Genomic DNA, 14,206 nt, shown 5'->3' on the forward strand with positions numbered 1-14,206 from the left:
TTGGTAGACTACCTCCTAAAACTTGTGACTCAGCAAAATTAATCTCATTACTCATTTCAGATTTTCAATGTTTCATAATTACTTTGCTTTCCTATCATCCTTTATATGCATAAAATATATATCCCAATAGCTTGTATCATTTTACAGTGTAAGGCTCTTTGCACATTAGTTTTATCATTTGACAATGCACAATGGAGACAAAGTTTCATAATTATTTCTATTTAAAATGTTTCACTTAAAAAGCGCCACCAACTTTTAAAAGAAAGGAAGTGTCACTTTAAGCTGGCATGTGGGGAAAAAAACCCTGTAGCTATATGCATGGGATTTTATGTAGCTATTTACTCTAGTCCATGAAAAACATACTTACCATGGCAGCCCCTGCATCACACGGTACATGTGTACACGATACAGAGCACCTACTTAAAGAAACACACTCACCAACACATACTGTGAACTTTTGCAAGTATTACAAGGGGAAAAACTTGTTTTTTACTGTAAGCAGACTTCTTGCCAATTTTTTCAGAAAGGCAATTTGGACTGATTTGCTGCTTTTGGTTACATTTTTAATGAAGAGGAAAAATACTGTAGGTTGGCTTAATTTGATCCATGTTGACAATAGTCTTACTTTAGAAAACTACACCCAAAAGACTCATGATTTTTCTTGTCCAAATACCCCTGTAAGTAAAATTTAGTTGATTTCACATATTACAAATTTCACATACCAGGATCCTCAAATAAACCTTCGATGATACGAGTGTTATGACCTACTGTCCCTGCACAACTGTTCAATTTATACCAAAAAACTTTGCCACAATGCATAACCCCTATGCCAAATAAACGATCTTAAGTCATTAAAATGAGACTATTGTCAAGATAAGCCAACACAATGATCAACCATAATGTAGTTTTAATTACTGAGTATTTACAATATATTCTTGGATTAAGAAACGTAATAGGTGCAAAAGACAGCTGAAGTGGCTTTGTCAGTTTTCTTTTCTGTAATGGTGGCTAAGAGAATGAGCTAACAGTGGCTGCTTGCATTTTTTCACATGTAACAAGTATTAAATGATCCCAAAGGGAAATAAAACTTTTAAAAAGGTTATTCCATGTTTTGCTTCCTAGACTCCTGCCTAAACCCCTGTTCACATGCAGCCCAAGTGTGCTCAAAGATAAAAATCTGAAGGAAAAGAATCCTTTCAGGAAATAAGCATCTTTAAAATAAGAGGGAAGAATCAATTTTTTTTTCTTTTCCAAATATGAAAACAATCCCCAAATAATAAATCATTGTGAGCAAGCAGATTAGGTTTAACAGATATTCCAAAAGCCTTCAGAAAAGATCCTAATCTATCAACACCATTGTTGAAAAAATCTAAAGAGGAATGACTTCAGTTTTGATAGGAGTTAAAACAACGCAGCCACTGAGAGATGGCTGTTATGAAATAATTTTTTTAAAGAATTACTCAAAGCTGGCTATATATTCCTCCAAATGTATTCATACCACATAAGGATTAAAAAAATGAAACAAAAAGAAAACCCTTGTAACTGGTTACTAACAGGTTTACAAAAGTAACAGAAAATGTACAGCTACTGACAACATTCACTTATCATTAAAACCAATTTCATAACAAGAATACTGCAGAAGATACTTACTATTAGTCTTTTAAAACTCCACTGCAGACATCGTCTGCCTCTGAAGTGGCTACTTCCTTGATTTTTAGTACTAAAATATTATTAAGCTAGAGTTCTGTTTTCCTTATTTGATCCAAACTCATATTACTTTGAATGTTTCCAAACTTAAATTAGTTGCTTTTGAAAGAAGTAAGTTTGTTAACGAAACTGGAAACTAGATAAAGAAAACATACCTTTGGTTCTAAAAAGCACCCTCTGAAGTAGCGGTACTGAACTGACACTCCTCTAGTGAGTACAATGGTTGCTTTCCATAACATGCTGTGACAAAAAAGAATTAGAGCAGCAGCATTAAGATGAAGCTAAAGTGCACAGAAACTTCACAATTCATAAAATCCCTCAAGCAAGGTCTGTGACCAACAGCATTTATTTATTCCCACACAAAATTTTATTCCAGGCCTACCCTGTACCAGGCACTGGGAACACAGTGATGAGTAAGGCAGAAAGAGCCCTATCTTCAAGCAGACTGCTTTCTGGCAAAGGTAGACAAATAACCAAACACACACAGTAAGGCTGCTTGGCCTTTCTGACATGACAGGAGGTTTTGGAGGAGAAGCCTCAATGAGGAAGAATTGTCTGACAGGAGTCCTACGTGATGAGAAGGAATCAGCCATAAAAGAGCCAGAGTGTTCCAAACAGAAAAAGTAGCCCAAAGGTGGAAGCCAGAGTCAGAATCTTCTCTGACTTGCCACCTATTCAGAGATGTTACAGGCCTAAGAGGCTTTAGGGCTGAGGCAGGCAAGCTATACTCATGTTCCCAACTGTCCCTTTTTCTGACTGTCCCACCCAGCCTCTGGCTATTCATTCCCCTAGTCAAGCAATCAGTATCTGTATCTTACTTGTCTCAACTCAACATCTTCCTCCAAACAATGCTACGCTAACATAGTCTATTGCTGTTTTAAAGTTTTGACTCAACAGTGAAAGAAATCACTACAATTCATGATGATAACTGACTTTTACCTTCCAGTCATAGACCAGTGGTATCCAAAGTGTGATCCAAGGGCCATCAATATCACCTTGGAGCTTGTTAGAAATCCAAATTTTCAGGCCACACCTAGAGCTACTGAATTAGAAACTCTGGAGGAGGGTCCAACAATCTGTAATTTAACAAGCCTCCAGGTGACTCTGATGATGAACACTTAAGTTTGAGAGCCACCGTCACAGGCCGTTACCCAAACCTTAATTCAGCATGAATAGTTCGGTGAATAAACAGCAGCTCCAAACGTTCTTCCATGACACCAGATGGCTAGCACGGCTCCCCACCTGGCTCTGCCAAGACAGGCCTTAGGGCATTATTCTCACTCTGACTCAATACTGGTTCCTAACAAAATCTCCACAACCAGCTGTCACCCATGGTCAACAATTAGATTCATCTGGTAGTAATAAAATACATATGCCTTGGCTCCACCCTAGGAGACTCTGATTTCATAGGTCTGGGTGGAGCCTGGTCATGTGGCGTCTGATCAAACTTCACAGAGTATCTGAACACGTAAGGTTGGTCGAGAAGCACTGCTATAAAACAAGAATAGCAAATGGTTGGCATACGTGCCCCACTACTTTTCCCTGGTAAGCCTCAGAATCTTTTCAACATAGCACCCCAGGCAGACTACCAACTCTGAGGTGAAATTCTCTCTCACCTCTGCTCCAAAAAAAATAGCAAATCTCTAATACTATTTCATTCATAGTCAGCCAGACTATGTGAAACTAGCCCCATGTGTACAATAAAATTAGTGGGAAGCTTTGAAAAATGTGTTGGGCCCCTCTCTCAAGCATTATTTATTCCTCATTGCCCAGGGGTAGGATCTAGACATGTATTTTTTAAAGCCCTCACAAGTGGGTCTAATGTGCACCCCTGGTTAAGAACCACTGAATGAAAAGAGATGGGGAGAACAAAGCAATGAATTTTTTTTTACTCCATTTCCCTTAAATAAAAGTTGCAAAGTTAAAAATGAACCAGAACTGTTCAGTGACATCAAAAATGAACATAATCTGATGAAATTCAAGAAAAGGGAGGACACAGGGACAATGAGGTCTAGTATACCTGCCTGATTTTGAATAGCCCCCTCATATCCTGCCCCCAAATACTATAAAATCTACAAGAGCAAATAAAACCACAAGTGACCCACATTTTCTGCATTATTAGAAAACAATACTACAACCTTCAAATTATCTTTAAGTTGAAAAAAAAAAATCCTAATAGCCTGTAGATATGGAGAGGCTTAAGAGATTCTAAAGAGGTACAGAGGGCTTAGATGCAGACCACACTGAGGGGGTACCTGGGTGGCTCAGTGGGTTCAGCGGCCAACTCTTAATCTCAGGGTCATGAGTTCAAGCCCTGCATTAGGCTCCACGCTAGGCTGAAGCTTACTTAAAAAAAAAAAAAAAAAAAAAAAAATGCAGAGCACACCAAACACTCTTCTAAAATACAAGAATGGTGTCCAAGGCAAATGTCTTTTCTATCATCTTGTATCATCATCTTCTTTCCTTCATGTGAAACACTGTTTATCTACATATATGAATCAATTACATTTCAGTGTACTTCAGTAAGGCAAAAGTGGCTGGTCCCTTGAAGTTATGTAGTTAAGTGTTATCTGTTCACATAATTTTGGCCAGGTTGGCGGAAAGGGACTTAAGACAGGTGACAGGGCAGCTCAAGCATCCAGAGCAGAGTTGTGTTTTAGGAACAAGTTCAGAAAGACATGAGGTTTTACTTCAGATCAGAATGGCTGATCTGAAACTGGAGGAAAAACCAGCCACTAAACAGGAATGAACATCTCATTCCTCTGTGATCCCAGTATTTACCAATAAAACTTCACTTGCTTTGGATTCTCTGTCTTCCTCTCTGCCCCTCCCCAACTTGCACTATTTCTCTCTCTCTCTCTCAAAAATAAACATTAAAAAAAAAAAAAAAGCTGAGAATTGGCTGAAAAATGTATTACACTAATGACAAATAGGGAAGAGTGTTTTATAGATGTTTTTTCTTTTTCTTAGCTTACATTGTGATACTGTATTGTTATTTTCCTTTGCTTCGCCATTGGTGCTCCTCAAACTATTTGCTGTGAAGGACCAATTTTTGTTTGCTTGCCTGTCCTGCAACCAATACTTCTGGTCTATGTATCCAGTACAACAGAGATGAATCCACAGTGACATGCATGAATGTCCCAGCAATGTCAAATTGCTATAAACATTGCTTGCTCTTAATTTCTGTATTTCTCCCATAATGCACTGACAATAAAGTTTTTTCTCTAGCACTGGCCCACAGGCCACATTTTCAGTAGCACTGCTCGACAGGAAAACAGAATTTGAGCCTAATAATCACACAATCTGGTGCTTCTCCCTTAGGCCATTGTATGTGTTTGTATACTATTTAAGATTTCATATCTCCTTACCTCCCACACATAACATCTCGACAACCCATAACACTTCCAAATATCCCCAACTGAACAAGTCCCACCTTTATCGACATTCATGATTCTTTACTGTGTAGATGATGTGACCTAGGCCTAGAGAAATCAGATCTGCCCAAGATCACAGTTAACTACAGAACTGAAACCAGTACCCAGACCCTCCTTTCCCTAGGGCAATGCACCAATACATCCATGCTAAGTTTAGTGTTGTATTTAATATTGGTTGTGAATTCATTTTAGTACATTAGCTAACATACTTGTTCCACTCTCTGCTACAGAAAATTATTTTATAGGCTCCACTCTCTGCTACAGAAAATTATTTTATAGGCTAAAGCAAAAATAAGATCTTTTATCAAGAACATGTACTGAGAGGGGCACCTAGGTGGCTCAGACAATTAAGCATCTGACTTCGGTTCAGATCATGATTTCATGTCGGGCTCTGTGCTTACAGCTCAGCACCTGCTTGGGATTCTCTCACTCACTCTCTCTGCCCCTCCCCTGCTCGTGCTCACTCTTGCTCTCTCTCTCAAAAATAAACATTAAAAAATAAAATAAAAATATAAAAAAAAGAATATGTACTGAGAACCAAAAGATAATACCTAAAAAAAGTTAAAAAAAAAAAAAAAGAAAGAAAGAAATAGCAATATAAGCCAGTTATTTAGAAAAATGGTAGTCACTACCAAAAGAACCAGCCAAAAGCTGAAAATGGTTGAGAGGTAGAAATTGAGAAACAGAGAAACTTGTTTGTTTACCACCAACCTTGTACAACTACCTCACTCTTTGGCACATGTGAGAACTGATAAAAATTAAAACTAGAAGAGGAAACTATACGAAGGTATCTTATAAACCCCCTAAGTTTATAATGTGAATGTCGCAAGTACTCTGTCAACTGTTGTCTTCCTGCTTACCTTTCACCTGTCTCATTTTCTGGAAGAAGAGCCACAGCATTTTGAGGACTCCAGTTTCCCAAAGCATCACAGCTTCCACATATGGCAAAAACTTCTCCTAAAGAAACAGAACAACCTGTTACAGTGGGATAAGTAAGAAAGTTTCAAATTTCAGTTTAAAGAAGAAAAGAACAGTCCGTTGCACTAGATCACCTGGATACAGAGTCCCCTTTAGCAGATGGAGGAACCTTACCAGAGACATGTGTTGGACCCTGCGTTCTTAACTTGACCTACCTCTACAGAACCAAAGCCAAAGAAAAGGAGGGATGTGTAGGGATGAACTATCCTTCGTTTTTTCAACTCCTTAACTGAGCCAATAACAAGCACCAAGAAGACAGAGTGATCAGTCTGAGTGATCAGTTCCTACCTTCAAGGCAGCTTCCAATTTAAAAAGGCAAACACTAAATGCATGTTAAGTATTCTAGAGAAACAGTAACCAGTATTTTCCAGGAACAAACAGTGGCTATTAACACACTAAACGTCAAGAAAATGATCAATGGGAAAGCAGCGGTGTAACAACAATAACAAAAACTACTCAAAACAGACTCAGAGTGTGACAAATCTAATTTTCCTTACTAAAATAATGACTACTGCTTTACCTGAACACTTATCATCAAGAGACAAACCAAAATACAGCTATTGCCTACATTTGCTGAATTTTGTATATTCGGTAAAAGTCTACAACTTCTTGGATAGAAGTATGAAGAAGTCTTTGACTTATGTATCAATACATTCTGAATTACTACAATTAAAATTCATAAAAGAAAAAGATGAACTGAGCCCAAGTGAACAAAGTTCAAGACAAACTCCTCCACATTCTGAGTAACTTCTAGGCACTACTCTAGTAAAACGAGAACTATAGTTGGGTTCAGCCACCTGCATGAGTACTCTGTAAGCTTGGACTGTCTAAAACTTAACTAAAGTTTCAAGTGCGATAGTCCTTCAGGAGTTTTCGGGGTTCTAAATACATGTTTGTCAAGCACAGAGGGGTTACATATAGAGATTTCACATCAAAATACTTACCAATCCTTTAGGGTAACCAGATTTTGTTTTGCAGTAAACTTAGGTTATCACTACCCTCCCTGATACAAAATGAAAAGATAAACACTGTTGCTAAATACAAATATTCTCTTTTGCACCTACAGATTCATTTACATTCACATCCGCCACGATCTTTCCTCTAGTCATTAAGATTGAGACCCTCATCAAGCTGACCCTTCTGTGGCTAATTCTGTGCTTGGTCCATTTGCCTGGTAGAGCCAAGCTCCTCCTCCTAGTTTAAGCTGCCTGTGAACAATTCCCTGAGAGAGTACAATACACTTCTGCAGTCTTCTACCCATAGAGAAGGCTCCAAACTGGACTAGAGGTGAGCTCTTGACCCAAAGGAGCCAACCTATCAGCTGACTAGCAATCTTCAATCTGCAGAATCCTGCCCAGAGATGGAGCTTTACCAGATCTTCTTGGCTAAGACTTTGAACTTGGACAAACACACATTCTGCCAACTGCTCTGATGGCTGCTATACCAAAGATGCTGGATATACACAAGTGAACCACTCATTCATTCTTTGAACACATATTTTACACCAGCTCTGAGCCAGGTACTGTGTTAAGTGCAGGCACTCAGCATGAACACAAGGTCAAATTTTCACAGTGGTTACAATCTATCAATCTCAAATAAAATCTTTTTTTTTACATTTATTTATTTTTGAGAGACAGAGACAGAGCACAAGTGGGGGAGGGGCAGAGAGAGGAGGAGACACAGAATCTGAAGCAGGCTCCAGGCTCTGAGCTGCCAGCACAGAGCCCGATGCGGGGCTCGAACTCATGAATCGTGAGATCATGACCTGAACCGAAATCGGACGCTTAACCAACTGAGCCACCCAGGCGCTCCTCAAATAAAATCTTAAAGGTACTAAAATTCTGAATTTCACAGGGATCCTAACCTAGCTAAATGTGGGGTTAGAGTAAGGAGAGTTAAAGGGGAGAAGGGAGGTCAAAGATACAGACAGAGGTAATAATCTGAAAAAGCCCCCAAAAGAGGGAAGGAATGTAACAGATTTGAGAAATGGTCAGTTTAGCCAGAGTATATCAAATAAGGAGATCCATATCCCAGGCATGATACTGTTTTGATTTGCTAGCTTACACTAAAATTATTTCACACTGCTTTAATAGACAGCAAGAAATACAAGTCGCCAAAAAAAAAAAAAAAAAAAAAAGGGAACAAAGTTATCTTAGCCAACTAATTTTATTTCACCAACTTCTTGCACTAGCAAAACTTCCCTCATTTTCATAGTACTTAAAAATCATAGTCCAACTGTCTATGGAAAATTAAATACATTCACAGTTTTCTTGGAAAACATGAGACTAAGATATTTACTATTTGGGGAAGTATGGGTTTTTTTCATGAGTTTATTATACTCCAAGCACATTTCTGACATCAGGCAAGCCCTAAAGGTATCTTCATCTAAAAATTAGGCCCATTGTATTAACAAACTCTATATTTAAGACATTCCAGATAAGAAAAATGCTCATTTAACTTAAAATTTTGTTTTAAAATAAAACTTTACAATACCTGGTAAAAGAGTTCCTCTTATTTCAAAGGTGACCTGAGAAGGTGTCATTCTGATGAATTTATTTTAGAATGTTGTGCTAGAAAGAAGAAGAGAAAACGTCATTTACAGTATATAAAAATCTTAACTCTAGATAGCTACCTCCAAGAAACAAATTAAAAACAAACAAAAAACCCCAAAATACATCTCAATTGTGAGCAAAAGTTTTCAGAAAACTTACATATAAAGACTTTTTAAGAAGTACCTAGCAATTTTTAGGGCCTAATGTTAAAACCTAGTCTGTGTGTATGGGCCAGAAAGACTGCAAAACAGGTGTGTCCAAACATTTTTTTTAAGGATTCAAGATTCTCTTGTTACAAACTTTCTCTTCTGATAAGCAGCTGGTCTGAACTCAGCCTATCTTTCCAGACCAGGCTCATGTTATGAAGAAGAAAAAAAAAGCAAAACAAAAACAAAAAAACTACAGATAGAAAAAAACTTGGCTCAAGAAAAGATTTCTACTTCAGTAACGCTTCAACTTTAATAACAAGGAAACAACTGAAGAACTTAAGTACCATTCACTGAAACAAACTAGTTATGTTCTGCTACAAGAGGGAGATTCTGCTTCTAAGTAATGTAACTAATAACTTAAAATGAAACACAACCCTCCCCCATAAATCATTCTTTTCAGATTTTCTTTGTATTAACCATAGGATTGTCATTACTGTAGTTCTATAGACTGGAATTTAGAGTCTCGACTCTGCGATCTATTACCAAATCCTTTTGATTCTTACATCCATGCCTATCTGTCTACAGTCTGAACTTCATTCAAACTCCTAAGTATCCGTTATAACCTGTGTTTTGGCTTCTAAATGTCTTCCCAATAATATATTTATGTCAGTTAGAATATTCTTCCTCATGTCCCTGGCTTGAAATTAGCTTGATTACTTATAGAAATCTAAACCCCTAAGCCTTTGATGTCCTATCCACATTTTCTCTTTAGTTGATTTTTCATTACTTGGTTGTTTTCCCCACCCAAACCAGTCTGTTTACTATCCCCTAATTTAAGTACCTGAGGGAAGATGACAAATAGATTTTTAAAAATATATACAATATCAATTCTAAAATGGGTTACACAATTTATATAGAGAAAAAACCCATACTCTACACAAAGGTAGATCATATTCCACATAATTTCTCCAATTTCTCCAACTCCCTCTGAATTTCACCATTGTGAACCAATGTGTTCCTAAAAGAATTTCAATGGCTCTACTCTGCATCATTTCATTAATTTACCAGCATAAATGTTATTTGCATTTATACATTATTTTAAAAATCATGAGGTAATTTTCACAGCTATTCATTTTTCTGTACCCCCCCCCCCCCGCCCTCCGCATGCACAACTATGTGATTGGGCATTTAAAGAACACTGCTACTCCAGTAACTTCAAAGTCAAGGTGGATCTATAGCAGCAGTTCTCACTAGGGGCAATACTGCTGGCATCTAGTCAGTAGAGGCCAATAGTGCTGTTAAACACATGCAGTGCACGGAAGAGCTCTCCACAAATCATTACCCAGCTCCAAATATTAATATAGCTGAGTTTGAGAAAGCTGATCTATTGGGGGCTGCTATGAAGGTCAAGAATCCAGGCTCAATGTTAGCTACGTATTATTTATCATCCCACTTTCATCAATTATAAGACGCAAATGTTAAGTATATTAAGCAAGACCACCCGTCAGTGTCATATCACCTATATACAGAATTCCCTATTTGATAACTCTACTATTTCAGCTAGAAAACCCAAGACCGTGCACTGGAGAAAAACCTGTCCCTGATCAAAATAATTTCTAAGATGCCTTAATCCACTTTCTGTGTCTAAGAATAAACAAGATCTATTTAAAGCATATACATCCAGTTCTAGCAAAGAATGTTCTAAATCTAAAAATAGCTCTACATTGTTACCCCCTCGTCAACCAATCCAAACATCTTATTAGCTCTCCTTTAACATGACATATCAATCTGAGTATAACTCTAAGAGTAGGAATAATCCTTTTCTAATAATTAAATAGTTGACTGAAACACTGCCTTCTTACATTTAATTATTCATGTAATATAAAGAAACCTCAAGGCTAGCAAAAGAGCTTGGCTTTTACGTAACTGAATTAATTTAAAGACACAGCAAAAAGCCCCATCATCCAGCAAAACTGCTGAATAACCAACCTCAATCTCTACCTAGAATTGTTACTTTCACCCAGTGTTTACTGTCACAATTTTCAATGAAGACTACATCATCTCGTCTACATAATTACATAGGTGGTACTTAACTATTTTTGATCACTTTTAAATATCTACTTCAGCCAATTTTAGGGAAATCAAATATAATTATTCCTATATATTAAAATCAACAATGAGTACAAAATTACCTCTAAATTTCTACTGCATTAAATGGGGAACTTACACAATAAATTTAATAAAAGAATTCAACTGATTATTAAAACTGACTTTCAATCTTAAGGCTGCTTGTAAGAGTGGCCATAGTAACTTGTCTGTAAACAGCTGCAGTAAAGGTACTATACAAACCTATATACACAACCACAAAAATACCACCCAAAAAAAACCTCCCTGGACATCAACAAAGCATCATTTTCCGCTTGGATTGCCAAAAGTCCTATAGTCTGGTTTAATTTCCACTCCCCTTCCTCCCACAATTTAATATCATACCAAATAAAAGCCTGGGGAGCTGCTCCTACACCAGTTTACTTGATCGTGAACAGAGGCCAAAATTCTGGTGCAGGACTGGCATGTACAATTTTGACACCCAGTTACCACCAAAACAGTGACAAAGTAAAATACTGTCCTGTCATGGAACGCAAAATTTACACACTCACCAACTCTTCTTCCATACAAGCCAAAAAACCCTAAACCAAACCAAACCAAACCAAAAAAAACCACCCCAACTTGGAGGGGGGAGCTCTTCCAGACATACACAAAACAAGATGAAAAATCCTAGTCCTTTTTATGTGTATGAGCTGACTGTAAATGTTATTTAACCAACTCAATTTGTTTTATATATAACTTCCATTTTGCGCTTTTTGAAGACAAATATAAAACAGTATTCTTATCTGAGATTTTGAGTAGCATTTAACACTATTTTAATAGTTTTTTAAAGACACAAGCAATTAGTAAAATATGACATTGCAATTTACATTCAAGAAATATTTCAGAGTTTACACTATCTGCCAAAATAAATTCTACTCTATTCTTTTTGTCAAATAAACTATCCCAACACATGATCTTACTGGTTTACCAGCTTGGGGAACAAAAGGGATAGTTAAGCAAACCAAAGGTACAGGGACATTTAGTTTAGAGCTAAATTGAGGTCATAGATATTTTTAGCTAAAGTGTGTTTTCCTGGCCAAAAAGAACATCTCTGTTTTCCTTCAAAAAGAAAAAAAAGCCATTTCCAAGTCTTGCTCTTTCTTAGACGTCAGCAGCTCTGGTCCTCATAACTGGCCATAAGGAATATATGAAATGCCTAGGTTTTTCAGAGTTCATTTCTGTTCACCCTGTCATAGGATCCCCCCACTATTCTGACCCCAGTACAGTTGAGCCAATATTTTAATCAAACGTATGCAGACATGAATGGACTTTTACAAAAGAAAGCGTTTCTGGAGATTTCACTCAGGTTAATTCCTTGTTCAACTTTGTAAACAATGCAGTAAAACTCTTCCAAATGTTTTCCATCTCACTTGGTCTTGGTATTATTTCACGTATAACCCACATACTTTTCCTGGCGAAGTTACATACAAAAGGATTTGATTCATCAACCTACATTCTGTAAGTATCAAATTTTACCCACTCTGCAGCTGTAAGACTTCTTTCGTGGTCACTATTTTTCTGAACACAACTTTTTCCTAAATCTTACTTTGTCCAGAATACTGGTTCTCCCTAGTCCTTAGGTCCAGAACAGATGAGGCCATGTGCAGGTTGACCTGTTTGCTTCATCCTGACTTACTCCTCGTCTCCAGAACATCAGGAGTTGACAGAGGACCGACAGCTTGTATTCACTTCTTAGCTAAGTCACAACTGTCAGAAACGTAGCAAGATGGAGACACATGCAGGGGCAGCGGAGGGGGGAGCTGCCGGGGACGCACAGGGAGCCCCACAGCACAGTATGAAGAAAACATCATCAGGTCGAAACATCCTGCTTGGTTGGATCCTGTTCTACGTTATCACCGCATCAGACGGCACGGCACGGCGGCCTCAAAATGAAACAATTCTCTACGATTCATGACTGAACGCATGCATGATTCCCTTTATAAGCGGGCAGTGGGGTAGGAGACGGGGGCTTTGGCGCAGAAGTCATCAAGGCAATCCGAACAGCTCTGGGAAAAGTACAGCTTTGGCGACAAGGTGCAGCTCTCCCAAAACTGCATGGACAGCACAGATGTCTATTCCTGGAACCTCTTCCCAGGACAGGAAGGCACTTTGGGGTTTTTTTTTTGGAATACAGCTGAATTACACAAGCATGCCTTCCACTATGCGGTTGGGCAATTTCAGAAAACAAGCAGCCGCCAAAACACCGGGAATTACTTATGGACGGATCGAGAGGTGGTGGGTGAGGGACACGCTGCGGGTTAGGGGTACGCAAACGACTTCAGCGCCAATTTGTGTTTCTTCGTTCCTTAAGTTCGTCTCCTCGTGGTGGTCTTACGCTCCATGCCTTCTGCTGCATGGAAGAGACTTCACACATTTTTCAGAGGGGAACTAAGCACCAGGCAGGCCAGCGGAATCGTTGGCAGCAAACAATACAAGTCGAATAAACAGAGACTGCCCACCGACGTGCGGGCGCCAAGGTCCAGGCCGCTGTTTGCACACACACACACACCCCCGGGAGGGGGGTGGGCAGCGCCCGCCGGGGCCGGGGCACCCTGCCCACCCCTCGCCCCGCCACGTCCCCGGCCGGGCCGCCCTGACAGCTCCACCGCCACGTGAGCTGCCGCCGCGGCCCCCGTACCGAGCGCCGGGCCAGGCCTCTGGCGGCCCGCCTCACCTGCCAGGTCCGCGGGTCCGCGCCGTCGCCGCCGCCGCCGCTACCGCTGCGCCCGAGAGCGAGGGCCGCGGGCCGAGATGCCCGGCGCCCGCCGTCAGCGCCTCGCCAGCGCTCCCCCAGGCAGCCCGCGGCGGCGCCGAGCGGCAGGAAGCGGATCCGCTCAAACCGGTTTCAGCTGCTCCAGACCAAACCGCCAGGCCACCCCGCGGGGCGGGGCCGGAGGGGCGGCGGGGCGGGGCGGGGCGTGACGTCACGCCGGCGCCGTCCTGGCCAATCGGCGGCCGCGCGCGGGGGGCGGGCTCGCGCGTTCCTGGAAAGGGAATCGGCGGCCGGGGGCGGCGGGGCATCCCCTGAGTTCCCGCAGTGAGCGTTTTCCGCAGACCTCGAGCTGAGGCGGGATGCCGCGCAGACACCCGGGCTCGGGACTTAGACGCGTTCCTTAGTCGGTTCCCGAAGCCGCCTTAGGACGACCGAATGTGGAGGCCGGAACCGCAGTTCTGAGTTGCATTTTTTGCCATTCAAAAGTGATGGAAATTAGCAGGCCTAAGGTTTTCTGGAAACTTT

General features: G+C 40.1%; 1 protein-coding gene across 1 annotated transcript in view; it reads right to left on the minus strand.

Annotated features, from left to right (window-relative positions):
* The window catches only part of GPCPD1 (glycerophosphocholine phosphodiesterase 1), a 49,908-nt gene extending 36,022 nt beyond the window's left edge, over window positions 1-13,886 (minus strand). Inside the window, exons 1-4 of the mRNA XM_043602844.1 lie at window positions 13,643-13,886; window positions 8,613-8,689; window positions 6,002-6,098; window positions 1,863-1,947 (exon numbers count right to left, since the gene is read on the minus strand). Of these exons, the coding sequence (XP_043458779.1) occupies window positions 1,863-1,947; window positions 6,002-6,098; window positions 8,613-8,661 (231 nt within the window). The 5' untranslated portion in view covers window positions 8,662-8,689; window positions 13,643-13,886. The remainder of the gene's footprint in view (window positions 1-1,862; window positions 1,948-6,001; window positions 6,099-8,612; window positions 8,690-13,642) is intronic.
* Between the last annotated feature and the right edge of the window lie 320 nt (window positions 13,887-14,206).

This window comes from Prionailurus bengalensis, chromosome A3 (genome assembly GCF_016509475.1).
Source record: "Prionailurus bengalensis isolate Pbe53 chromosome A3, Fcat_Pben_1.1_paternal_pri, whole genome shotgun sequence".
NCBI lineage: Eukaryota > Metazoa > Chordata > Mammalia > Carnivora > Felidae > Prionailurus > Prionailurus bengalensis.